At 48.9% G+C, this 25,935-nt stretch overlaps 1 protein-coding gene across 1 annotated transcript in view; it reads right to left on the bottom strand.

Moving 5' to 3' along the window:
* The window catches only part of mapkbp1 (mitogen-activated protein kinase binding protein 1), a 394,016-nt gene that overhangs the window by 67,644 nt on the left and 300,437 nt on the right, over nt 1-25,935 (bottom strand). The window contains exons 20-21 of the mRNA XM_086003669.1: nt 13,825-13,973; nt 7,359-7,423 (exon numbers count right to left, since the gene is read on the bottom strand). Coding sequence (XP_085859795.1) covers nt 7,359-7,423; nt 13,825-13,973 — 214 coding nt within the window. The remainder of the gene's footprint in view (nt 1-7,358; nt 7,424-13,824; nt 13,974-25,935) is intronic.

Here is a 25,935-nt window from a genome sequence, read left to right as displayed (position 1 = left end):
TTATAGGCTGGTAAGCCTGACATCGGTAGTGGGGAAAATGCTAGAGTCCATTATAAAAGATGTAATAGCAGAGCACTTGGAAAAAATGACAGGATCGGACAAAGTCAACATGGATTTACAAAAGGTAAATCATGCTTGACTAATCTACTGGAATTTTTTGAGGATGTAACTGGTAGAATAGATAAGGGAGAACCAGTGGATGTGGTGTATTTGGACTTTCAGAAGGCTTTCGATAAGATCCCGCATAAGTGATTAGCGTGTAAAGTGGGATTGGGGGCAAGGTACTGACTTGGATAAAGAACTGGTTGGCAGACAGGAAGCAAAGAGTTGGAATAAACGGCTCTTTTTCCGAGTGGCAGGCAGTGACTAGTGGGGTACCGCAGGGATTGGTCCTGGGACCCCAGCTATTCACAATATATATAAATGATCTAGATGAGGGAACTAGATGTAATATCTCCAAGTTTGCAGACGACACAAAGCTGGGTGGGCGTGTGTGCTGTGAGGAGGATGCCGAGAAACTCCAGTATGATTTGGGCAGGTTGGGTGATTGGGCAGAAGCATGGCAGATGCAGTATAATGTGGATAAATGCGAAGTTATCCACTTTGGTGGCAAAAACAGGAAGGCAGATTATTATCTGAACGGCAATAGATTGGGAGAAGGGGAAGCGTAACGAGACCTGGGTGTCCTTGTGCACCAGTCGCTGAAGGTAAGCATGCAGGTGCAGCAGGCGGTTAAGAAGGCAAATGGTATGTTGGCCTTCGTAGCATGAGGGTTCGAGTACAAGAACAAGGATGTCTTGCTGCAGTTGTACAGGGCCTTGGTGAGACCACACCTTGAGTATTGTGTGCAGTTTTGGTCGCCTTATCTGAGGAAGGATGTTCTTGCCATGGAGGGAGTGCAGCGAAGATTCACCAGACTGATACCTGGGATGGCAGGAATGACGTATGAGGAGAGATTGGGTCGATTGGGCTTATACTCGCTGGAGTTTAGAAGAATGAGAGGGGATCTCATTGAAACTTATAAAATTCTAACAGGACTAGACAGACTGGATGCAGGAAGAATGTTCCCGATTGCCAGGGAGTCCAGAACCAGGGGTCACAGTCTAAGGATAAGGGGTAAGCCATTTAGGACAGAGATGAGGAGGAATTTCTTCACCCAGAGAGTGGTGAACCTGTGGAATTCTCTACCACAGAAGGCAGTAGAGGCCAATTCATTAAATATATTCAAGAAGGAGTTGGATATATTTCTTGAGGCTAAAGGGGTCAAGGGGTATGGGGAGAAAGCAGGGACAGGGTACTGAATTTGGATGATCAGCCATGATCTCATTGAATGGCGGAGAAGGCCCGAGGGGCCGAATGGCCTACTCCTGCTCCTATCTTCTATGTTTCTATGTCAGTTTTGGAGGAGCGTCTTAAAGGAGGAGAGAGAGGCGGAGAGGTTTAGGGAGTGAATTCCAGAGCTTAGGGCCTAGACAGCTGAAGGATCGGCTGCCAATGGTGGAGCGATGAAAATTGGGAATGCACAAGAGGCCAGAATTGGAGAAGTGCAGAGATCTTGAATGATTGTAGGGTTGGAGGAGGTTACAGAGATAGGAAGGGCCGAGGCCATGGAGGGATTTGAAAACAAGGATGAGAATTTTAATATCAAGGCATTGCAGGACCTGGTGTTTTGCGGAACCAGGGATTCCTCCAGCAGCCTGGGATCAGCAATTTAAATGTCCTAGTGCGGTCTGCCCACGTCCACTCCATGGCATCACTGGCTGCTGGAGAGAAGCCTCTGGTTCAGTGTAGTCACCCGCAGAGAGCAGCAACTGCGTGGAGTGCAGTCGGAAGGGGCTGCTGAGTCGGGAATCAGGAAAGTCTGGAATCAGGAGGGCACGGGAATTGCGGGGGGGGGGGGCCTCGGGAAATAGGGGAGGTTTATCTGAAATCGGGGGGCTGGTCTCTGAAATTGGGGGGGTCACTGAAATTGGGGAGGGGTCTGAAATCGGGGGGGGCTTGAGAGTTGGGGGAGAGAAGGAGACTGGGGAATGGGGGCTCGGGAGGAGATGGAGACTGGGGAATGGGGGCTCGGGGGAGAGAGAGGGAGACTGGGAATCGGGGGCTCGGGAGAGAGAGGAAGACTGTGAATCGGGGGCTCGGGAGAGGGAGACTGGGGATGGGTGCTGAGGGGGAGATGGAGACTGGGGAATGGGGGGTCGAAGGAGATGGAGACTGGGGAATGGGGGCTTGGGGGAGAGGGAGACTGGGGAATGGGGGCTCAGGGAGAGAGTGAGACTGGGGAAGGGGGCTGGGGGAGAGATGGAGACTGGGGACTGGGGGCTCGGGAAACTGGGGAAGGGGGGCTCGGGGAGAGTGTGAGATTGGGGAATGGGGTTTGGGGGGATGGGAGACTGGGGATTGGGGGCTCGGGGAGAGAGTGAGATTGGGGAATGGAGGCTCGGGGGAGAGATGGAGACTGGGGAATGGGGTTCAGGGGAGAGAGGCAGACTGGGAAATGGGGACTCCGGGGGAGATGCAGACTGAGGAACGGGGGCTCGGGGGGAGAGGGAGACTGGGGAATGGGGGCTCGGGGGAGAGAGAAGGAGACTGGGGAATAGGGGCTCGGGGAAGAGAGAGTCGGGGGAACGGCGAATGGGGGCTCGGGGGAGAGATGGAGAATGGGGAACGGGGGCTTGGGGGAGAGGGAGACTGGGGAACGGGGAATGGGGCTCGGGGGAGAGGGAGACTAGGGAACGGGGGCTCGGGGGAGAGGGAGACTGGGGAATGGGGCTCGGGGGAGAGGGAGACTAGGGAACGGGGGCTCGGGGGAGAGGGAGACTAGGGAACGGGGGCTCGGGGGAGAGGGAGACTAGGGAACGGGGGCTCGGGGAGAGAGTGAGATTGGGGAATGGGGTTCGGGGGAGAGAGGCAGACTGGGGAATGGGGCTCGGGGGAGAGATGGAGAATGGGGAACGGGGGCTTGGGGGAGAGGGAGACTGGGGAATGGGGAACGGGGAATGGGGCTCGGGGGAGAGGGAGACTAGGGAACGGGGGCTCGGGGGAGAGGGAGACTGGGGAATGGGGGCTCGGGGAGAGAGTGAGATTGGGGAATGGAGGCTCGGGGAGAGAGTGAGATTGGGGAATGGAGGCTCGGGGGAGAGATGGAGACTGGGGAATGGGGTTCGGGGGAGAGAGGCAGACTGGGGAATGGGGGCTCGGGGGAGACAGGGAGACTGGGGAATGGGGGCTCGGGGAGAGAGATGGAGACTGGGGAATGGGGGCTCAGGGGAAGAGGGAGACTGGGGAATGGGGGCTCGGGGGAGACAGGGGGACTGGGGAATGGGGGCTCAGGGGAAGAGGGAGACTGGGGAATGGGGGCTCGGGGGAGACAGGGAGACTGGGGAATGGGGGCTCGGGGAGAGAGATGGAGACTGGGGAATGGGGGCTCGGGGGAGAGATGGAGACTGGGGAATGGGGACTATGGGGGGGGGATGGGAGACTGGGGAATGGGGACCATGGGGGGGATGGGAGACTGGGGAATGGGGGCTCGTGGGAGAGAGGAAGACTGGGAATGGGGGCTCGTGGAAGAGAGGGAGACTGGGGAATGGGGGCTCGGGGAAGATGGAGACTGGGGAATGGGGGCTCGGGGGAGAGAGAAGGAGACTGGGGAATAGGGGCTCGGGGAAGAGAGAGTCGGGGGAACGGCGAATGGGGGCTCGGGGGAGAGATGGAGAGTGGGGAACGGGGAATGGGGGCTCGGGGGAGAGGGAGACTGGGGAATGGGGGCTCGGGGGAGAGGGAGACTGGGGAACGGGGAACGGGGGCTCGGGGGGAGAGGGAGACTGGGGAACGGGGAACGGGGGCTCGGGGGGAGAGGGAGACTGGGGAACGGGGAACGGGGAACGGGGGCTCGGGGGGAGAGTGAGACTGGGGAAGGGGGGCTTGGGGGGAGAGAGGCAGACTGGGGAATGGGGACTCCGGGGGAGATGGAGACTGGGGAATGGGGGCTCGTGGGAGAGAGGGAGACTGGGGAATGGGGGCTCGGGGAAGATGGAGACTGGGGAATGGGGGCTCGGGGGAGAGAGGAGGAGACTGGGGAATGGGGCTCGGGGAAGATGGAGACTGGGGAATGGGGGCTCGGGGGAGAGAGGAGGAGACTGGGGAATGGGGGTTCGGGGAAGATATGGAGACTGGGGAATGGGGAATGGGGGCTCGGGGGAGAGGGAGACTGGGGAACGGGGAATGGGGCTCGGGGGAGAGGGAGACTGGGGAACGGGGAATGGGGCTCGGGGGAGAGGGAGACTAGGGAACAGGATGGCTCTTGGAACCGACATTTCCCCCAAGAGCGGGGAGCAGCCAGGAAAGCGGTGATTGGGAATGGCGTTGAGAGAGGAGCAGCCAGTAAAGGAGTGAGTGAAACCTGGGGACCTTAATGTGGGTAAACAGTGAAATATTATTTCCACTGGTAAGTGAATGGGGAACAAGGGAAGGAGACCGAGGGTTCTCACTGGAAGAACCAAGGGGGAAGGGAGGAGGAAGGTTCTTGAACTGAGGGTTATTAGACCATGAGGTGCTTCACCACAAGTTATTGAGGTAGAGACTAAAATATCATTTAAAAGGGAAGGGGATAAATATTTGAAATGTAGAATGTAAAAAGTTCTGGGGAGAATGGGGTTACAGGAGAAAGAGCACTAGCACTGGGGGCCAAATGGCCTCCTCCTGTGTCGTAATTTCTATCATTTAATGAAAACAATCGTTATTAAGTTCGAGCCCAGGGAGTGGTGGAGAAATGTTGGTGCTGAGCCTGTGAGGAGTGCCCAAACACTGAGCCCGCTGCCCTTTGTGCGATCTCTCGGGTTGGTTCAGGTCGATCTGTACCGGCCAGTTGTGACCTGTGAAGTCCAAGTACAGATCGGCTCTGACTGAGGTTCCCAGTTCAGGGTTCACCTTCACACAGAACCAGAGTCCAAAGTGATAGGGAGAGAGAGTGGGCCTATTAAAAGTGTAATTTACAGCCTTCCGGACTCAACATCGAGTTCAACAATTTCAGATCATAACCTCGGCCACCATTACATTTTTGCTTATATTTTATCCCACATCTTTGTTTTGGCCTTTCCCCGCACCCCCCCCCTTTTTTTCTTCTTTTTTTTTCTCCCACATGGCAGCTGTCTCTCTTTCTGCCAGAACACTTCACACCTAATCTAGAGCCGTCTTTTGTCTCCACTAGTCTTGTCACCATCTCGTCTCGTTTTGAATACCTCTTAATGTCTCTTCACTTCTTTTGTTCTCTCGCAGCCTTCCTTTCGATCTATTTCATTTCCTTTCCAGTTTTGAAAAAGGGTTCACCTGAAACGTTGACTCTATTTTCTCTCCACGGATGTTGCCTGGCCTGCTGAGTTTTTCCAGCATTTCCTGTTGTTATTTCGGATTTCCAGCATCTGCAGTATTTTGCTATCGTTCAGTGAGTTACTATTAGTTACTGGTTGAATCAAAGCTCCTCCCACCTCTGGCTTCCCCTCTGCAAATCGTTCCCCCACCTTTGGACTCCCCTATTCCCCACCCTCGGTTTCCCCTCTTCCCCACTCTCGGTTTCATCCCTTCGTCTGCTCACGGGTGGCCTCCTGGTTCTTGGAACTTTTCGCATAACAGTAGCTGTTGCGAAACCACGAGCAAAAATACTCAACTACAGGGGACCCAACCTTTATAATGTAAATGCAATAACATTTGTAGAAGCCATGTGATCAGATGTCACGTGATCGGTGGTCAGAATGTCACATGATCAAACCTCCAGAAATGTCTCCAACCAGAGTTGGCAATGCTAACCAGGAGCCAATGTAGGTCAGCGAGCGCAGGGGTGATGACATACATTAACTATACAATTTACTCCAAACAATATCACTGTCTTGAAGCCAGCTAGCTACCCATTCTGCTACTTGTCCCCTGACTCCGCATTCTCTGACCTTGATCATCAGTCTATTATGGGGTACCTTATCAAAGGCCTTTTGAAAATCTAGATATATTACATCTACTACATTACCAACGTCTACTCTCTCTGTTACCTCTTCAAAAAATTCAATGAGGTTGGTCAAGCAAGACTTTCCCTTTTGAAATCCATGCTGACTATTCATTATTATATTTTTGGTTTCTAGATGTTCAGACTACTTATAGGAGTGACTAGTACCACTGTATCCAAAAGAATACCAATAGCAAGACCCTGAACTTGTAACAGGGGAACTGGGTGACCCAGTTTTGTGCACACATACATTTCTGGGACAATCTAGTCCAGATTGATGAAGTGAAAGCTTCTGTATCTGCTGTCAAGGTCCTATGTGAAATGAGTTTGGACAGCCTCAGCCCGCTCTCTAGTGGATGTGGGGCCATACCACAACCAACGTTCCCTCTAATTTTGATTTTGGGTGCACGGTCCCTTTAACTGGCTGCACGACCCATTCAAATTTTCACGCATGCGCAGTTTGTTGCATTGAAAAGCCAGTGAGTGGCCTGCGCAGGACCTCCAGACCGCTGCGCGGCCGCGCAACTTGACGGGAACGTTAACCACAACCCACCCTTACATTGGCAGTCTTACTCAAACAGCGCACTAGGATGGGTAGGTGTGAGAAAAGGAAATGTTACACTGGCAGTGGTGTAGTGGCAATTTTAGAAGTGGGCATGTTGTCCATCATATATCAGATTTATTTTTTAAGAGTCTGGGGATTTACTAACTGTCACATTAATACGTAAAAACATGGAATATATATAAATGATGAAGATTAAGTCATGTAAGTAATGGGCACTGCCTATGGATGTGGATTATATATAGTACATATATCATGGGGATAATGTATGAGTCAGGAGTAAACAGTTTGTGTATGTGAAAGATATGTTGGTGGTGACAAAGTAGAATGCACCATATTTAATCCTCATTCATACCTTAGCATCCAAAAATGAAAAGTTAGCATATTCAGTGTACCCAAGTATACCCTTAATTACCTACTACCAAAAAGTGGGCATTCTCTTGCCTTAACAAACAAAAACTAGCCATACCCTTCACTATGTCCCTGGCCACTGGTACAGTAAGAGGTTAAGGCAAATAGTTGGGTCAGCTTAAAGGGAGCTTAATTCCACACCTGGCTGTGCTCGATACACGCTGGGTGCTTGAAACAAAATGTTGCATTCCCAAGTGTTAAAATCCCTGATGATGAGGTGCGCAAACATTCATAAAGAAGCATGCACCACACACGATGCTTCAGGAGAGGTGTAAAACAAGGGCCTAACTCACAGCATCAGTCGGCTGTACATACAATGTGCATGTGATGTGTCCAATTGTTTCCTGAGCTGAAATTGTGACTGCGTTTTTAGTGTAGATCAGGCCTTACCTTCCTATTCTCCCAATGGTACAGACTCTTCACACTCCCAGTGTATTGCATGCCTGTGGCGATACCTGGAATGAATAAAAAGGAGGGACATCAAACACTTTCCTCCGAAGCATTATCTGGGTCGCTTCATGTCAAGAAGTCGCGCCATATCTCTCAGACGCAGTCAATGTCACCACACTGGCACTCTGCTCTCCTTAAACAGTGTGGTGCAGTAATCTCTACAGGTTTACTTGAAACTATACTGAGTTTATAACTTCATTGTAGGATTTCACACGGCATCATAGCTTTACTGGCTGGTAATGGACTCCCATTGCCTAGTCATTCTGCTGGTGTTGCACTCCCATTGGTGAGTACCACCAATAATATACTGTTGGACCCCCATTGCTTAAAACACCAATGATACAGTGTTGGACTCCCATTGCCCAGTACCACCAATGATATAGTGTTGGACTCCCATTGCTCACTGACTTCAATGATAGAGTGTTGGACTTCCATTGCTCAGGACCACCAATGATACAGTGTTGGACTCCCATTGCTCAGGACCACCAGTGATACAGTGTTGGACTCCCATTGCTCAGGACCACCAATGATACAGTATTGGACTCCCATTGCTCAGGACCACCAGTGATACAGTGTTGGACTCCCATTGCTCAGGACCACCAATGATACAGTATTGGACTCCCATTGCTCAGGACCACCAGTGATACAGTGTTGGACTCCCATTGCTCAGGACCACCAATGATACAGTATTGGACTCCCATTGCTCAGGACCACCAATGATACAGTGTTGGACTCCTTTTGCTCAGGATCACCAGCGGTACAGTGTTGGGACTCCCATTGCTCCACATCTGTAAGACTACAGTGTCGAACTCCCCTTACCTCATAGCTATAGTTGTAGAACAGTGAACCCTGCTCTTGCAATGCTGAGTGTGATGGACTTGCACAGCCTGAATACTCTGCTGGTAGTGCTTTAGTTGCCTGTTGTCTAATAGCTCCCGAGGTGGAGCACTAGGCCAATGTTGCATGACATTTTGAGCACCGGCCGTAGCTAGTAACTATTACGTCCGTGTGTAATTGAGACACGGACTGCAGGAGTTGGTTACAACAGGTGTTTACTGAGTGGAGACAAAACTGGAACTACTATGCAAAGTTACTGCACAAGCTTATATACAGGGGTGGTCACTACTGGTACTGCAGTATACAGGGGCTGCAGAATATAGTTCCTTCTGCAAAGTACATACACTACAATTCCTCCCCTTTTAGCTAAACAGTACATAACATTCGATTAATAATCAAATAACATATTTACAATTACAGTTGCTATATACATTAGCTGAAGTTAAGCAATTATAAGTTCAGTCTTTGAGGAGGCTTCCTGATTCTGTCTGGATAACGCCTCTTTGGGGTATCAGGTTCTTCTGGCAAAGTTGATTCGGGATCAACGTCGTTGTTTGGTTCGTCTGCTTCCAATATCACCGATTCTGAGGTAGATGCAATTGGTACTTCGGTTTCATCACCAGGTGTATCGGATCGTGGTGTGGATTTGACGTTTTCCAGTGACTCTAGAATCTGGTCAGCATGGCGTCTTACAATGCTCTCTCCAACGTCCACAGTATACATCAGAGGTCCTTGCCGTGTGCAGATCGTTCCTGGCTGCCATTTCTCTGTGCGGTAGTCCCAGGCCAAAACTGGTTGACCTATCTTAAAACTCCTAGTCGGCCTTTCATTCATATTCTGAAACTGCCTGTTCTCCACATCTCTTCTGATGTTTGGCTTAACCAAATCCAAGCGGCATCGTAGTCTTCGATTGAAGAACATCATGGCTGGAGTTTGGTTGGTAACCGCATGTGTCGCATTCCGGTAGGCAAACAAGAAGTTATCCACCTTGTGTTGTAGGGGTATGTCTTCATTACACATTGCCTTGATAGCCTTCTTGAATGTTTGAACGAAACTCTCAGCCAATCCATTGGTGGCTGGATGATATGGGGTGGATGTGTAATGCTTAACACCATTGTTCTTTAAGAACCTCCGGAACTCTTCAGACACAAACTGTGGTCCATTGTCGGAGCAAATCTGCTCAGGCAGCCCATTTCTGGCGAATATGGTTCGTAAGACTGTGATAGTTTTTTCTGTGGTGGTTGAGGACATTTTTATTACCTCTGGCCACTTTGAATGTGCATCCACCGCAATTAAAAACATCGAGTCCATAAATGGACCAGCAAAATCAATGTGTACCCTTTGCCATGGAGATGAGGGCCACTCCCATGGATGTAGAGGGGCTTGTGGTGGGGCGTTTTGGACCTTCTGGCATCCTGTACAGCTCTTGGTCATCTCTTCGATTTCTCTATCGATTCCCGGCCACCACACAAATGCTCTGGCTAAGTTCTTCATTTTTACCCCTCCCAGATGACCCTCATGAAGCTCATTGAGCACTCGGTCCTTCAATTTGGGTGGAATTACTACTCTGGATCCACACATCAAGGTTCCTCTGCACACTGACAGCTGTTCTCTTCTCGGTGAGAATGCTGGCAACAGTGGTTCGCCATGTGCTGGCCATCCCTTCACCATTAAATCATAGACCCTGGAGAGTGTCGGGTCATTTCGTGTTTCCTTTTCTATGTTTGCATTCGTCACAGGTAGACATTCGACTATGGTCGAGTGGAATATCTCCACAGGATCCACTGTAGGTGCTTCTTCCACCGTCGGCAATGGTAGGCGCGACAATCCATCAGCATTCCCATGCTGTTCAGTTCCTTTGTACTTGATGTCATATTGGTGTGCCCCTAGGAAAAGGGACCACCTCTGTAGCCGTTGTGCTGTCATTATCGGGACGCCCTTCTGAGGGTTGAAAATGGAGACAAGAGGTTGATGATCAGTTAGTAGAGTAAATTTCTGACCGTGCAGGTAGTGATTGAACTTCTTCACCCCCCACACCAGGCTGAGGGCCTCTCTGTCAATCTGGGCGTAGTTGCACTCGGCTGAAGTTAACGAGCGTGACGCAAAAGCTATCGGCCTCTCTGAACCATCAAGGAATTTATGTGACAGTACCGCTCCAATGCCGTAGGGAGACGCATCACACGCCAGTCTTATCGGTAGTGATGGGTTGTAGTGAGCCAATACTTCTCTTGAAGTGATTAGGTCTTTACTCTTCTGAAAGGCCCGCTTACATTCATCGCTCCATTTCCATGCTACTTCAGTTTGTAGTAGGGCGTTCAGTGGGTGCAGAATTGTGGACAAATTCGGCAAAAACTTATGGTAGTAATTCACCAATCTGAGGAATTACCTCAGTTGCGACACATTTTCAGGCGCTGGAGCCTTAACTACCGCTTCAATTTTGTCAGGGGACTTATGTAACCCCTCTTCATCAATCACGTGGCCACAATACGATATGTTTCTTAAAAAACTCGCACTTGGGGCGATTGGCTCGTAGCCCATGTTCTCTTAGTCTAGTGAGCACCTGCTCTAGGTTGGCAAGGTGTTCACTGTCATCTTCACCTGTCACTAGGATGTCGACCAAGTAACACTGAGTCCCCGGAATCCCTTGCAGGACTTGTTCCATCGCTCTTTGCCATATCGCCGGAGCTGATGCTACTCCGAATACCAGTCGATTATACTGGTAAAGACCTTTGTGAGTGTTTATCGTGAGATACTTCCTAGAGGATTCTTCAACCTCCATCTGCAAATATGCTTGTGCTAGGTCAATTTTTGTAAAACGCTTCCCTCCAGATAGTGAGGCGAAAATATCTTCTATCCTCGGGAGGGGATACTGTACTGTGTGAAGGACTGGGTTCACCGTCACCTTGAAGTCCCTACAGATGCGAACCTTCCTTGGCTACTCAGACTTATTGTTTAACGTTTTTTTCATGACAGGAACGATGGGTGTCACCCACTCACTCCAGTCTACCTGAGATAACACGCCTGCATTCTCCAGATTCTCCAGCTCTGCCTCGACGGCTGGGCGAATTGCATACAGTACCAGTCTTGCTTTGAAAAACTTGGGAATTGCATTCTCTTCTATTTTTATCGAGGCGGTTACGCCTTTAAGAGTTCCCAGTTCTTGTTGAAATACCTCTTTAGCGTTAGCTAAGATTTTTGACAATCGTCCAGGTGTGACGTCATCATCCTTTTTACCAGCCACAGTCAGTGCCTGAATGGCGTGCCAGTCTAAACTTATCTTTCTGATCCATTCACGTCCCAATAACGGTGGTCCACCATCTTGCAGTATGTACAGATACAATTTCTGTATTTCCTTGCCGTTGTATTCGACAGGCACCCTTATTTTCCCTCTGGGGTATACTTTCTGCCCCGTATACGTCTTCAAGACAATGGATGTCTCTTTCAAGGGTATGTGTGAGAATAGCCACTCGTAGTCTCGTCGATTCATGACGGTCAGGGCTGATCCTGTATCCGATTCCATTTTGACTTGGGACCCTGCTATCGTGAGGGTGACCCAAATGGTTCGGTGATCCTCTTTTGCGATTACATTGTGAAGTTTGAGACAGCTTAGTCTCTTGTTCCCGGATTCACTATCGCTCTTCTGGTCTTCGGAACTACTGTCCGTCATCTTTTGTACTTTCCTGTACTGTTCCTTAGTAGCCTTTTTGTTGTCGTTAGTCTTCTTCCCAGACCTGCAAACTCGTGCAATGTGTCCCATCTTTCCGCATTGCCTGTATATTTTGTCCTTGGACCAGCAGTCCTTCTGGTCATGGGTTGTTCTGCCACAGCGATAACATTTTTCAAATCCCCGTGTCATTTCATGGGTGCCGTATTCCTGTGGCTTTTGCTGTATTTCCGCAGCTCCCCTTGCTGCTGCTTCGTACGATACTGCCACGCTGAAAGCCTTATCTAGCGTCAGCTCTTTCTCCGAGAGTAACCTCTTCTGGGTTCCTTCACTCAGGAGTCCACAGACAAATTTGTCCCGTAGGGTATCTGCCAGTCCTGCTCCGAACTGGCAGTGCTTTGATAGCTTGCGTAGTTCCGTAAGGTAATCAGCATTGCTCTCATCTTTATGCTGATTTCTCTTGTGGAATTTAAATCTTTCTGCTATCAGCAGCGGTGTAGGGTTTAGGTGTTCCTGTAGGATATCAACAATTTCGTTAAAACTCTTCGCCATCGGTTTGGCTGGAGTGATCAGGTTCCACAATAGGCCGTACGTTCTTGCGTCCATTAAGTTTAGTAGTACCGATGCCTTTTTCTCATCGGCTACTTAGTTTGCCTTGCAATATACTTCGACTCTTTCCACATACGTGGTCCAGTCTTCTATTGCATTATCGAAGGCAGTGATATTGCCAGTCTTCGGCATCTTGGAAATCTAAGATGGCGCCTCACGCGCTTTGCCTTCTTCCCCGCTGGATTAAGATGGCGCCTCCCGCGCTTTCTGTCTTCTCCGCTGCTGCTAGCGCTGTTGCTGGCATTTTTATGCCTTGATGGCGACGCCCTATGGTCTTCGCGCACTTCCCCCCCCCCGCGCTGCTGCTAACGCCGCTCTCCGCGGTCCCCGTGGCAAACTGCAGCTCCTCGCGGCTTCCTGCGCTTCTAATTTCTTTTATTTTCCCGTCGTCAGAGCAAACCCTAGGGACACTTTCCTCCCTCTTCTCGGGTCTGTACGCTGCCCGGCTTCGTAGCACCGGCCGCGCCCTGTGTGCTCCACCCTCTCTCTCTCTCTCCTCTTCCCGACAACGCTGCTCAGCCCCGTTGAAAAGCCACCCGATCGAGCTCTAGCCCGCCGCAGCCCAGGAAGGATCAGTGTACTACCTGCCACCAGCCCGATTAGCTGGAAATAGACAGGATAACCAAGCCCCGCTCTCGACAGCCTCTCCTGCAAATCTTCAACTCCGATGAATCAGAGGCGGTTGCCCACGGTCGACGCCCGTTTCTTCTGTTTGTTTTTTTTTCTTTCTTCCTTCTGGCCTCGACCTCTAACAACTGCACTTCAAGGATGGATCCCCATGAGGTGGTGCAGAACTGTAGGTAAGTTCGGATCTGCTCGTCGCCAGTATTATGTCCGTGTGTAATTGAGACACGGACTGCAGGAGTTGGTTACAAAGGGTTTTTACTGAGTGGAGACAAAACTGGAACTGCTATGCAAAGTTACTACACAGGCTTATATACAGGGGTGGTCACTACTGGTACTGCAGTATACAGGGGCTGCAGAATATAGTTCCTTCTGCAAAGTACATACACTACAGTAACCTAGTGTCCATGAAGAATGGTTGCTTGGGTGAGGTACTGGACAGCAGCCAGTGTCCACGGTACTGTACCCCAGGATTAGCCAGAGAATCTGGAGATTGACAGATCCCGTTGACTGATTGTGAGCGCAGCTCCATCATTGTTTACATCTTGCGCTATAATGCAGGCTTTTCAACAGACGCAAAGAGCTGGTGAAAGGGCTGAAGTGCACTGGCTCTGTTTTCACACATCTCCCCCCTCCCATCTCCAGTGAGGACAGGCATCCGTATTGACCTACCATTTCCCCCATCTGTGATGCCTCGTTTTGGTGAGATGTGTGTGGAACCCTCACAGTGACTTTCCTCCTCCTCATTTCCATCTTCCTCAGCTTCCTTCTCACTGTCGGAGGACATGGCAGTCTGAGCAGCAACATCAAATGTTTCCCGTCTGTGGGGGGAAAAACAGGTAGATGAATGTTGTGATCTGGAATAAACAGCTTTAATGTCACAAACAGAGAGAGAGAAAGAAAGATAGAGAAATATAAAAGGGGAGAACATAAGAACATAAGAAATAGGAGCAGTAGGCCATTGGGCCCTTTGAGCCTGCTCCGCCATTCAATGAGATCATGGCTGATCTTCTGCCTCAACTCCATTCATCGGCCCTATCGCCATATCCCTTGATGCCCTTACGAGTCAGAAATCTATCGACTTCTGTTTTGAATATACCCAATGACTGAGCCTCCACAGCCCTCTGGGGTGGAGAATTCCAAAGATTCACCACCCTCTGTGTGAAGAAATTTCTTCTCATCTCAGTCCTGAATGGCCAACCCTTTATCCTGAGGCTGTGGCCCCTGGTTCTAGACTCCCCAGCCAAGGGAAACATTCTCCCAGCATCCATCCTATCAAGCCCTGTAATAATTTTGTATGCTTCAATGAGATCCCCTCTCATTCTTCTGAATTCAAGAGAATACAGGCCTAGTTTACTCAATCTCTTCTCATACGACAGTCCCGCCATCCCAGGAATCAATCTCGTGAACCTTCGTTGCACTCCCTCTATGGCAAGTATATCCTTCCTTAGGTAAGGAGACCAAAATTGTACACAGTACTCCAGGTGTGGTCTCACCAAGGCCCTATATAATTGGAGTAAGACTTCTTTACTCCTGTACTCAAATCCTATTGTAATGAAGGCCAGCATACCATTTGCCTTCCTAATGGCTTGCTGCACCTGCACATTCACTTTCAGTGACTCATGTACAAGGACACCCAGGTCCCTTTGAGCATCTGCATGCCCCAATTTTTCACCATTTAGGAAATACTCTGCCTTTCTGTTTTTTCTACCAAAGTGGATAACTTCACATTTATCCACATTATAATCCATCTGCCCTGTTCTCGCCCACTCACTGAGCCTGTTGAGATCCCCTTGAAGCTTCTTCACATCCTCTTCGCAACTGACACTGCCACCTAGCTTTGTGTCATCAGCAAATTTGGAAATGTTACATTTAGTCCCCTCATTCAAATCATTGATATAGATTGTGAATAGCTGGGGCCCAAGCACCAATCCTTGCGGTACCCCACTAGTCACAACCTGCCATCCTGAAAAAGATCCGTTTATTCCTACTCTTTGTTTTCTGTCTGTTAACCAATTCTCAATCCATGCTAGTATAATACCCCCAATTCCATATGCCCTAATTTTGCTTACCAACCTCTTGTGTGGGACTTTATCGAAGACCTTCTGAAAATCCAAATACACATCTACCAGTCCTCCTTTGTCTACTCCACTAGTTACATCCTCAAAGAACTCCAATAGGCTTGTCAAACAGGACTTTCCTTTCATAAATCCATGTTGACTCTGCCCAATCTTACTATTAGTTTCTAAGTGCCTAGTTATTGCATCCTTTATAATAGATTCCAGCATTTTCCTAACTACTGATGTGAGGCTAACAGGTCTGTAGTTCCCCGTTTTCTCTATCTCCTTTCTTAAATAGCGGGGTTACATTTGCTATCCTCCAATCTGCAGGAATCGTTCCAGAATCTATAGAATTTTGGAAGATGACAACCAATGCGCCCACTATCCCAGTGGCCACCTCTTTCAAAACCCTAGGATGTAGGTCATCCGGTCCTTGAGATTTATCAACTTTTAGTCCCATTAATTTTGCTACTACTGTTTTTTTACCAAATAATAATTTCTTTAAGTTCCTCATTCTCGCCACACCCTTGGTTTTCTCGTATTTCTGTGTCTTCCTCCGTGAAGACAGAAACAAAGTATTTATTTAATTTGTCCGCCATTTCCTCATTCCCCATTATAAATTCTCCCGTCTCTGACTGTAAAGGACCTACATTTACCTTTGCCCGTCTTTTCTTTTTCACATGCCTATAGAAGCTTTTACAATCTGTTTTTATATTTTTCGCTAGTTTATGCTCATATTCCATTTTCCCTTTCTTTATCAATTTCTTGGTCCCCCTTTGCTGATTTCTAAAAAGATCCCAGGGAGGGTGAGATAGAGAGAGAGAGAGATAAAGGGGAGAGAGAGATGCAGAAAGGCTGAGAGATATAAAGATAGTGTTAGAGACAGAGATAGTGAGAGGTCAAAAGGAGTTATTGGTCGCATTTTTCAAAACTTAATAGCACAGTATTCAGTGTTTACAGCTCTCTGTGTAACACACTGTTCAGTACACACAGCTCTCCCTGTGTAACACACTGTTCAGTACACACAGCTCTCTGTGTAACACACTGTTCAGTACACACAGCTCTCTCTGTGTAACACACTGTTCAGTACACACAGCTCTCCCTGTGTAACACACTGTTCAGTACACACAGCTCTCCCTGTGTACCGCACTGTTCAGTACACACAGCTCTCTCTGTATATCACACTGTTCAGTACACACAGCTGGGTGGGAGGGTAAGCTGTGAGGAGGATGTCGTGAAACTCCAGTACGAATTGGACAGGTTGGGTGATTGGGCAGAAACATGGCAAATGCACTATAATGTGGATAAATGTGAGGTTATCCACTTTGGTGGCAAAAACAGGAAGGCAGATTATTATTTGAATGGCAATAGATTGGGAGAAGGGGAAGTGCAAAGAGACCTGGGTGTCCTTGTGCACCAGTCGCTGAAGGTAAGCATGCAGGTGCAGCAGGCGGTTAAGAAGGCAAATGGTATGTTGGCCTTCGTAGCAAGAGGGTTCGAGTACAGGAACAAGGATGTCTTGCTACAGTTGAAGGCCATTCCCACGGATGCAGCGGTGCAATTGGAGGTGCGTTTTGAACTTTTTGGCACCCTGAGCAGCTTTTAGTCAGATCCTCTATTTGTTTGTCTATACCTGGCCACCACACATAAGCCCTAGCAAGGCTTTTCATCTTGACTCCCCCCAGATGACCTTCGTGCAATTCTTTTAGAACTCTCTCCCTTAATTTAGGAGGAATAATCACCCTTGTTCCATACATCAATGTTCCTTGACATACGGACAGCTGTTCTCGTCTGGCTGAGAATGCTGGTAACAGTGGTTCGGCATGTGCTGGCCATCCCTTCACTGTCAAATCGTAGACCCGAGACAGTGTCGGGTCATTTCGGGTCTCTCTCTCAATACCCGCATTGGTGACTGGTAAGCATTCGATGATGGTCGAGTGAAATATCTCGACAGGGTCAACTGCCGGTGCCTCTTCCGCTGTAGGTAGTGGCAGGCGCGACAGCCCATCAGCATTTGCTGCTTTGTACCTTTGAACTCAATATCATACTGATGTGCCCCTAGGAAAAGGGACCATCTCTGAAGCCTCTGCACCGTCATTACCGGAACACCCTTCTTAGGGTTAAAAATGGAAACCAACGGCTGGTGATCTGTCAGCAGCGTAAACTTTTGGCCGTGCAGGTAATGGTTAAATTTCTTAACTCCCCACACGAGGCTGAGAGCCTCCCTATCTGAGCATAATTGCGCTCAGCGGAGGTCAATGATCTGGATGCAAAAGCGACTGGCCTTTCCGAGCCATCTGGAAACTTATGTGAGAGCACTGCCCCGATACCATATGGAGATGCATCACAAACTAAGCGAATAGGTAGCGTTGGGTTAAAGTGAGCCAACACTTCCTTAGAGGTGATCAATGCCTTGCTCTTTTGAAAAGCCCGCTTACAATCATCGCTCCATTTCCATGGTATTCCCGTTTGCAAAAGAGTGTTTAGTGGGTGTAACACCGTGGATAAATTTGGAAGAAACTTGTGGTAATAGTTAACCAGCCCGAGGAACGACCTCAACTGGGATACATTTTCCGGTGCTAGAGCCTTGACTACAGCTTCGATCTTGTCAGGGGACTTATGGAGCCCCTCCTGGTCAATGACGTGGCCGCAGTACGAGATTCGCTTTTGAAAGAACTCGCATTTCTGGCGATTAGCTCTTAGCCCATATTCTTTCAATCTGATGAGCACCTGCTCCAAATTCGTGAGGTGATCATTATCGTTATCTCCTGTAATCAGGATGTCATCCAGGTAGCATTGTGTGCCTGGGATTCCCTGCAATACCTGCTCCATGGCCCTTTGCCAAATCGCTGGAGCCGATGCCACTCCAAAAACCAGCCTATTATACTGATATAAGCCCTTATGTGTGTTGATCGTGAGATACTGTCGTGACGCTTCATCAACTTCCATCTGTAGGTACGCCTGCGCCAGATCTATCTTGGTGAAGTGCTTTCCGCCAGACAGCGAAGCGAAGATATCTTCGATCCGCGGAAGCGGATATTGCACCGTGTAAAGAACTGGATTAACAGTGATCTTGAAATCGCCACAGATGCGAACCTTCCCAGGTTCCCCAGGCTTGTTGCTCAACGAAAGCTTCATGACAGGAACAATGGGTGTGGCCCATTCGCTCCAGTCCACCTTCGACAGTACCCCTGAACGTTCTAGCCCTTCCAGCTCTGCTTCCACAGCAGGTCGTATCGCATAGGGCACCGGTCTGGCTTTGAAAAATTTTGGGTTTGCTTGTTCTTCAACCTTGATGGTTGCAGTAATTCCTTTCAGTGTTCCCAGTCCCTGTTGGAACACCTCCCTAGCATCGTCTAAGATTTTGGACAGTCGTTTAGGTTTGACGTCGTCCTCCTTACAGGCATCCACAGTCAGTGCTTTTATGGAATGCCAGTCCAATTTTATTCACCTGATCCATTCCCGTCCTAGTAGTGGCGGACCTCCATCAGGTAACACGTACAAGTCCATTTTCTGACTTTCTTTACCATTGTAGACCACATTTACTTTTATTTTTCCTTTGGGGTATACTTTTTGCCCCGTGTATGTTTTCAATACAATCTTCGTATCCCTCAGGGGAAAATGCGAGAACAACCTTTTGTAGTCTTGCTTATTTATGACCGTTAATGCCGACTCTGTGTCCAGCTCCATCTTCACTTGGACTCCTGCTATCTGGAGCATGACCCAGATAGTTTGGTGGTCTGCTGTGCTACCCACATTATGTATTTTCAGACAACCCAGTTCCTTGCTGCTGGAGTCTGAATCCGTCTTCTGTTCATCCGAACTGTTCTCTGTCACCTTGTGTACTTTTTTGTACTTCTCCTGTGGTGACTTTTTGCTGCTGGTCTTCTTTCCTGACCGGCATACTCTCGCTATGTGACCAAGTTTGCCACATTGCCTGCATTCTTTGTTTTTGAACCAGCACTGGTTCTGGTCATGCGTTGTCCTTCCGCAACGATAGCACTTTACTGCGCCCAATGCCATTTCACTGGTGCTGAATTCCAGTGGCCTTTGCTGTATCTCTGCAGCGCCCCGTGCTGCTGCCTCGTGGGATGCTGAAAGCTTTGTCCAGCGTAAGATCCTTTTCCTCTAGCAGTCGCTTCTGGGTTCCTTCCCTTAGGAGCCCACACACAAACTTCTCTCTCAGTGCGTCTGCTAGTCCTGTTCCGAACTGGCAGTACTTTGCTAACTTGCGCAGTTCTGTTAAAGAAGAAAGCAGCGCTGAATTCCTACGTTGAATTCTTCTGTAGAATTTAAACCGTTCCGCTATCAACAGCGGTGTGGGGTTTAAATGCTCTTGCAGGATAGTAACAATATCCGCGAAACTCTTTTCTACCGGTTTGTCTGGGGTTACCAGGTTCCTTAATAACCCGTACGTCTTCGCACCCATTGAGTTTAATAGGGTTAGTGCTTTCTTACCATCTGGTACATCATTCGTACTACAGTAAACTTCGATGGTTTCCACATAAGTGGCCCAATCTTCCACGTCGTTGTCGAAGGCAGTGATGTTACCCGTTTTCGGCATCCTGCTGAGTTTCTTCTTTCCCTTTGGATATTATTTAATATGATGACTTTTTTTTAATTAAAGATGGCGGCTTTTCCCGCGCTTGGCGGCTTTTCCCGCGCTTGTCTTCTTGCCCCGCCGACTCAAGATGGCAATTTCCGCGCTGTTGCTGTCCACGCCTCCCAGCTGTCCTTCCTGCCTTTCTTTTCCCATGTATACGCTTCCTTGCGCTGCTGCTCTTGTTGCCCCGCCGCTCCCGCGGTCCTTGAGGCAATAAAGCGCCTTCCTGGCTGCTGCGCGTCTCTGCCCCAATTGCAGTTTATTTTAAAACTGCTTTTCAGCGCTTCTTCTGTGCTGTTGCGCTGTTGCCCCGCCGCTCCCGCGGTCCTTGTGGCAATAAAGCGCCTTTCTGGCTGCTGCGCATCTCTGCCCCGATTGCAGTCCAGCCCCTGACACCAGCTGTGGTCGTGTCCTCCGCCCTTTCTCTTTGTTTTTCCTCCCCTTCTTCCTCTGACAACTCGGCCGACTTCCCCCCCGTGCCGCTCGATCGGGCTTACCCGCCGCTGTCAAAGAAGGGATGATCACTGCCTGTTGCTGATGTTGGACTTCGTGGCCAGAAGACCAAACCGGGTTCTCGATGGCCTCCCGTGCGATCCTCCTTGGAATGGACCCCAGAATCAGTACTGGGGGAGGTGATGCAAAACCGCCGCTAGGTACGATCAGACTCGTCGCCACTGTTGAGTCTGTGTTTACAAGTGCAGTTATGATGAATAACAGGACACAGACAACAGAAGTAAGTAAACAGGTCTTTAGTGATTGAGGGTCAAGGCGGGAACCGAGGTACACTTGCTCCGCAGGGTTTATATACCGGTGTGGTCACCACCAGTACTACAATGTACAGGAGCCATTAAAAAGTAGTCCATCACTTTAAGGTATCCTCTTAAGGTAGTACAGGTTACATACGCTACAGTCATAGTCTAAGGATAAGGGGTAAGCCATTTAAGACTGAAATGAGGAGGAATTTCTTCACCCAGAGAGTGGGGAACCTGTGGAATTCTCTGCCACAGAGGGCGGTGGAGGTCAGTTCATTAAATATATTCAAGAAAGAGTTGGATATATTTCTTGAGGCTAAAGGGATCAAGGGATATGGGGAGAAGGCAGGGACAGGGTACTGAATTTGGATGATCAGCCATGATCTCATTGAATGGCGGAGCAGGTTCGAAGGGCCTACTCCTGCTCCTATCTTCTATGTTTCTATGTAACACACTGTTCAGTCCACACAGCTCTCTCTGTAACACACAGCTCTCCCACGTTTGATCAGTTGGTCACACCGCAGGTAAATTTGGCACAGGCAGAGAGGGAACGGGTGACCAACAGGCAGAGTAGTAGGCGCAGGCAGGTAATGCAGGGGTCCCCTGTGGCCATCCCCCTCTCAAACAGATATACCGCTTTGGATACTGATGGGGGGGATGGCTTACCAGGGGAAGGTAGCAGCAGCCAACTTCCTGGCACCAGGGGTGGTTCTGCTGCACAGGATGGGAGGAAAAAGACGGGGACAGCTATAGTGATAGGGGATTCTATTGTAAGGGGAATAGATAGGCGTTTCTGCGGCCACAAATGAGACTCCAGGATGGTATGTTGCCTCCCTGGTGCAAGGGTCAAGGTTATCTCAGAGCGGCTGCAGAACATTTTGGACGGGGAGGGTGAACAGCCAGTTGCCGTGGTGCATATAGGTACCAACGATATAGATAAAAACTGGGATGAGGTCCTAAAAGCTGAATATAGGGAGTTAGGAGGTAAATTAAAAAATAGGACCTCAAAGGTAGTAATCTCAGGATTGCTACCAGTGCCACGTGCTAGTCAGAGTAGAAATAGAAAGATATTTCAGATGAATATGTGGCTAGAGGAATGGTGCAAGGGGGAGGGATTCAAATTTCTGGGACATTGGAACCGGTTCTGGGGGAGGTGGGACCAGTACAAAACAGACTGTTTGCACTTGAGCAGGGCCGGGACCGATGTCCTAGGGGGAGTGTTTGCTAATGCTCTGGAGGAGGGTTTAAACTAAAATGGCAGGGGGTTGGGAACCTGAGCGGAGAGACAGAGGAAAGGGAAACAAGGATAAAAGCAAAAGACAGGAAGGATAAAAACAAAAGTGGCAGCCAGAGAAATCAAGGATTTAAATCAAACATGGCCACAGTAAATAATAATTCTAAAAGATCTAAGAGCATTAAAAAAACAAGCCTGAAGGCTTTGTGTCTTAATGCGAGTATTCGTAATAAGGTGGATGAATTAGCTGCGCAAATAGAGGTAAACGAATATGATATGATTGGGATTACGGAAACATGGCTCCAGGGTGGCCAAGGCTGGGAACTCAGTATCCCGGGATATTCAATATTCAGGAAAGATAGGCAAAAAGGAAAAGGAGGTGGGGTAGCATTGCTGGTTTAAGAGGGGATTAACACAATTGAAAGGAAGGATATTAGCTCTGATGATGTGGAATCTGGGTAGAACTGAAAAATACCATGGGGCAGAAAACGTTAGTGGGAGTGGTATACAGACCTCCAAACAGTAATGCGGAGGTCGGGGATGGCATCAAACGGGAAATTAGAGAAGCGTGCAATAAGGGCACAGCAGTTATCATGGGTGACTTTAATCTACATATAGATTGGGCTAACCAAATTAGTAACAATACTGTGGAGGAGGAATTCCTGGAGTGTATACAGGATGGTTTCCTGGACCAATATGTCGAGGAACCAACTAGAGATCAGGCCATCTTAGACTGGGTATTATGTAATGAGAAAGGATTAATTAGCAATCTTGTTGTGCGAGGCCCCTTGGGTCAGAGCGATCATAATATGATCGAATTCTTCATTATGATGGAGAGTGAAATAGTTGACTAGGAGACTAGGGTCCTGAATTTAAATAAAAGAAACTACGATGGTATGGGGCGCGATTTGGGTGGGATTGATTGGGGAATGACACTCAGAGGGTTGACGGTGGATGGGCAATGGCAAACATTCAAAGATCGCATAGAAGAACTACAAAATTTGTTCATCCCAATTTGGCATAAAAATAAAACAAAAAAGGTGACTCAACCATGGCTAACAAGGGAAATTAGGGATAGCATAAGATCCAAGGAGAAGACATATAAATTGGCCAGAAAAAGCAGTAAACCCGAGGATTGGGAGCAGTTTAGGATTCAACGAAGGAGGACAAAGGGATTAATTAAAAGGGGGAAAATAGAGTATGAGAGTAAGCTTTCAGGGAACATAAAAACTGACTGTAAAAGCTTTTATAGATATGTGAAGAGAAAAAGATTGGTGAAGTCAAGCGTAGGTCCCTTGCAGTCAGAATCAGGGGAATTTATAATGGGGAACAAAGAAATGGCAGCCCAATTAAATACATACTTTGGTTCTGTCTTCACAAAGGAGGACACAAATAACCTCCCAAAGATGTCGGGGAACATAGGGTCTAATGACAGGGAGGAGCTGATAGAAATCAGTATTTGTAGGGAAATGGTGTTAGGGAAATTGACGGGATTGAAGGCTGATAAATCCCCAGGGCCTGATAATCTACATCCTAGGGTACTTAAGGAAGTGGCCCTAGAAATAGTAGATGCATTGCAGGTCATCTTCCAAAATTCGACAGACTCTGGAACAGTACCCATGGATTGGCGGGTAGCTAATGTTACCCCACTGTTCAAAAAGGGTGGTAGAGAGAAAACGAGGAATTACAGACTGGTAAGCCTGACATCGGTAGTGGGGAAAATGCTAGAGTCCATTATAAAGGATGTAATAGCAGAACACTTGGAAAAAAGTGACCGGATCGGACAAAGTCAACATGGATTTACAAAAGGTAAATCATGCTTGACTAATCTACTGGAATTTTTTGAGGATGTAACTGGTAAAATAGATAAGGGAGAACCAGTGGAGGTGGTGTATTTGGATTTTCAAAAGGCTTTCGATAAGGTCCCGCATAAGAGATTAGCATGTAAAATTAAGGCACATGGGATTGGGGGCAAGGTATTGACTTGGACAGAGAACTGGTTGGCAGACAGAAAGCAAAGAGTTGGAATAAACGGCTCTTTTTCCGAGTGGCAGGCAGTGACTAGTGGGGTACCGTAGGGATCGGTCCTTGGACCCCAGCTATTCACAATATATATTAATGATCTGGAAGAGGGAACTAGATGTAATATCTCCAAGTTTGCAGACGACAAAAAGCTGGGTGGGCGTGTGTGCTGTGAGGAGGATACCGAGAAACTCCAGTATGATTTGGACAGGTTGGGTGATTGGGCAGAAGCATGGCAGATGCAATATAACGTGGATGAATGCGAGGTTATCCACTTTGGTGTCAAAAACAGGAAGGCAGATTATTATCTGAATGGCAATAGATTGGGAGAAGGGGAAGTGCAACCAGACCTGGGCGTCCTTGTGCACCAGTCGCTGAAAGTAAGCATGCAGGTGCAGCAGGCGGTTAAGAAGGCAAATGGTATGTTGGCCTTCGTAGCGAGAGGGTTTGAGTACAGGAACAAGGATGTATTGCTGCAGTTGTACTGGGCCTTGGTGAGACCACATCTGGAGTATTGTGTGCAGTTTTGGTCGCCTTATCTGAGGAACGATGTTCTTGCCATGGAAGGAGTGCAGCGAAGATTCACCAGGCTGATACCTGGGATGGCAGGAATGACGTATGAGGAGAGATTGGGTCGATTGGGCTTGTACTCGCTGGAGTTTAGAAGAATGAGAGGGGATCTCATCGAAACTTATAAAATTCTAACAGGACTAGACAGACTAGATGCTGGAAGGATGTTCCCGATAGTCGGGGAGTCCAGAACCAGGGGTCACAGTCTAAGGATAAGGGGTAAGCCATTTAGGACAGAGATGAGGAGGAATTTCTTCACCCAGAGAGTGGTGAACCTGTGGAATTCTCTACCAAAGAAGGCAGTAGAGGCCAATTCATTAAATATATTCAAGAAGGAGTTGGATATATTTCTTAAGGCTAGGGGGATCAAGGGATATGGAGAGAAGGCAGGAACAGGCTACTGAATTTGGACGATCAGCCATAATCTCATTGAATGGCGGAGCAGGTTCGAGGGGCCGAATGGCCTACTCCTGCTCCTATCTTCTATGTTTCTATGTAACACACTGTTCAGTAAACACAGCTCTCCCTGTGTAACACACTGTTCAGTACACACAGCTCTCCCTGTGTAACACACTGTTCAGTACACACAGCTCTCTCCCTGTGTAACACACTGGCCTATAAATTCGGTGGGCTGCGCCACCAGTTAGCGCCTAAAGAGGGCACTCAGTGGCTTTAGCGCCACTGGCCGCGCCTCCCGCGATATTTAGCTGGGGCGCTAATGGCGGCGTTAACCTGTTGCGCTGCGCCGCCTCCAATGACGTCATCGGTGTGCACAGCGCCCCGCTACCGCCCCGATCGCGATATTTGGCAGCGACCGCCTCTGTAGCACCATTCGCAAATGGCACACGGTTCATGGGGCCTTCCTGTGGCGGCAGTGGCACAAATTAAGGTGGAGGTGCGGGGCGGCCGTTTTATTCAGCGGCCGCCTACCAGCACCTCCGTCCCCGGCCTCCTGATCGCCCCCCGCGGCATTGCCGGCTGTTTACCGAGAGCCCGGCACCGAGGAGAAGTGCCGGGCTCTTTTGCTGGCACTCGCGATCTCTGATCGCGCTGGTGCAGGCCCCTCCCCCTTAAGAACGGGAGGAAGGCCTGCAGTACGGCAGCGCGCCGTGTCGCAGCGTGTGGCGCTGCGGCACGTTGCACAGCAATATTCAGTTTCAGCGCACTAAGAGGGACACGGAGCGCCTCGAGCCTCGCCCCGTGTCCCTCTTGGGGCGCTCAAGCTGAATTTCCGGCGGTCACTGCTGCTCTGATCGCAGCACAAAATCCAGCGCCCAGGCGAGCTTGGCGCCCCGTTTGCGGCTCCACCCAATTTCTCCCCCACTGTTCAGCACACACAGCTCTCCCTGTGTATCACACTGTTCAGTACACACAGCTCTCCCTGTGTATCACACTGTTCAGTACACACAGCTCTCCCTGTGTAACACACTGTTCAGTACACACAGCTCTCCCTGTGTAACACACTGTTCAGTACACACAGCTCTCCCTGTGTAACACACTGTTCAGTACACACAGCTCTCTCTGTGTAACACACTGTTCAGT

This window comes from Somniosus microcephalus, chromosome 12, assembly GCF_052327205.1.
Source record: "Somniosus microcephalus isolate GS21.2 chromosome 12, FLI_Smic_1.0, whole genome shotgun sequence".
Lineage (NCBI taxonomy): Eukaryota > Metazoa > Chordata > Chondrichthyes > Squaliformes > Somniosidae > Somniosus > Somniosus microcephalus.
The sequence above is the reverse complement of the archived record's forward strand: the minus strand, read 5'-3'. Positions and strand labels throughout refer to the sequence as shown.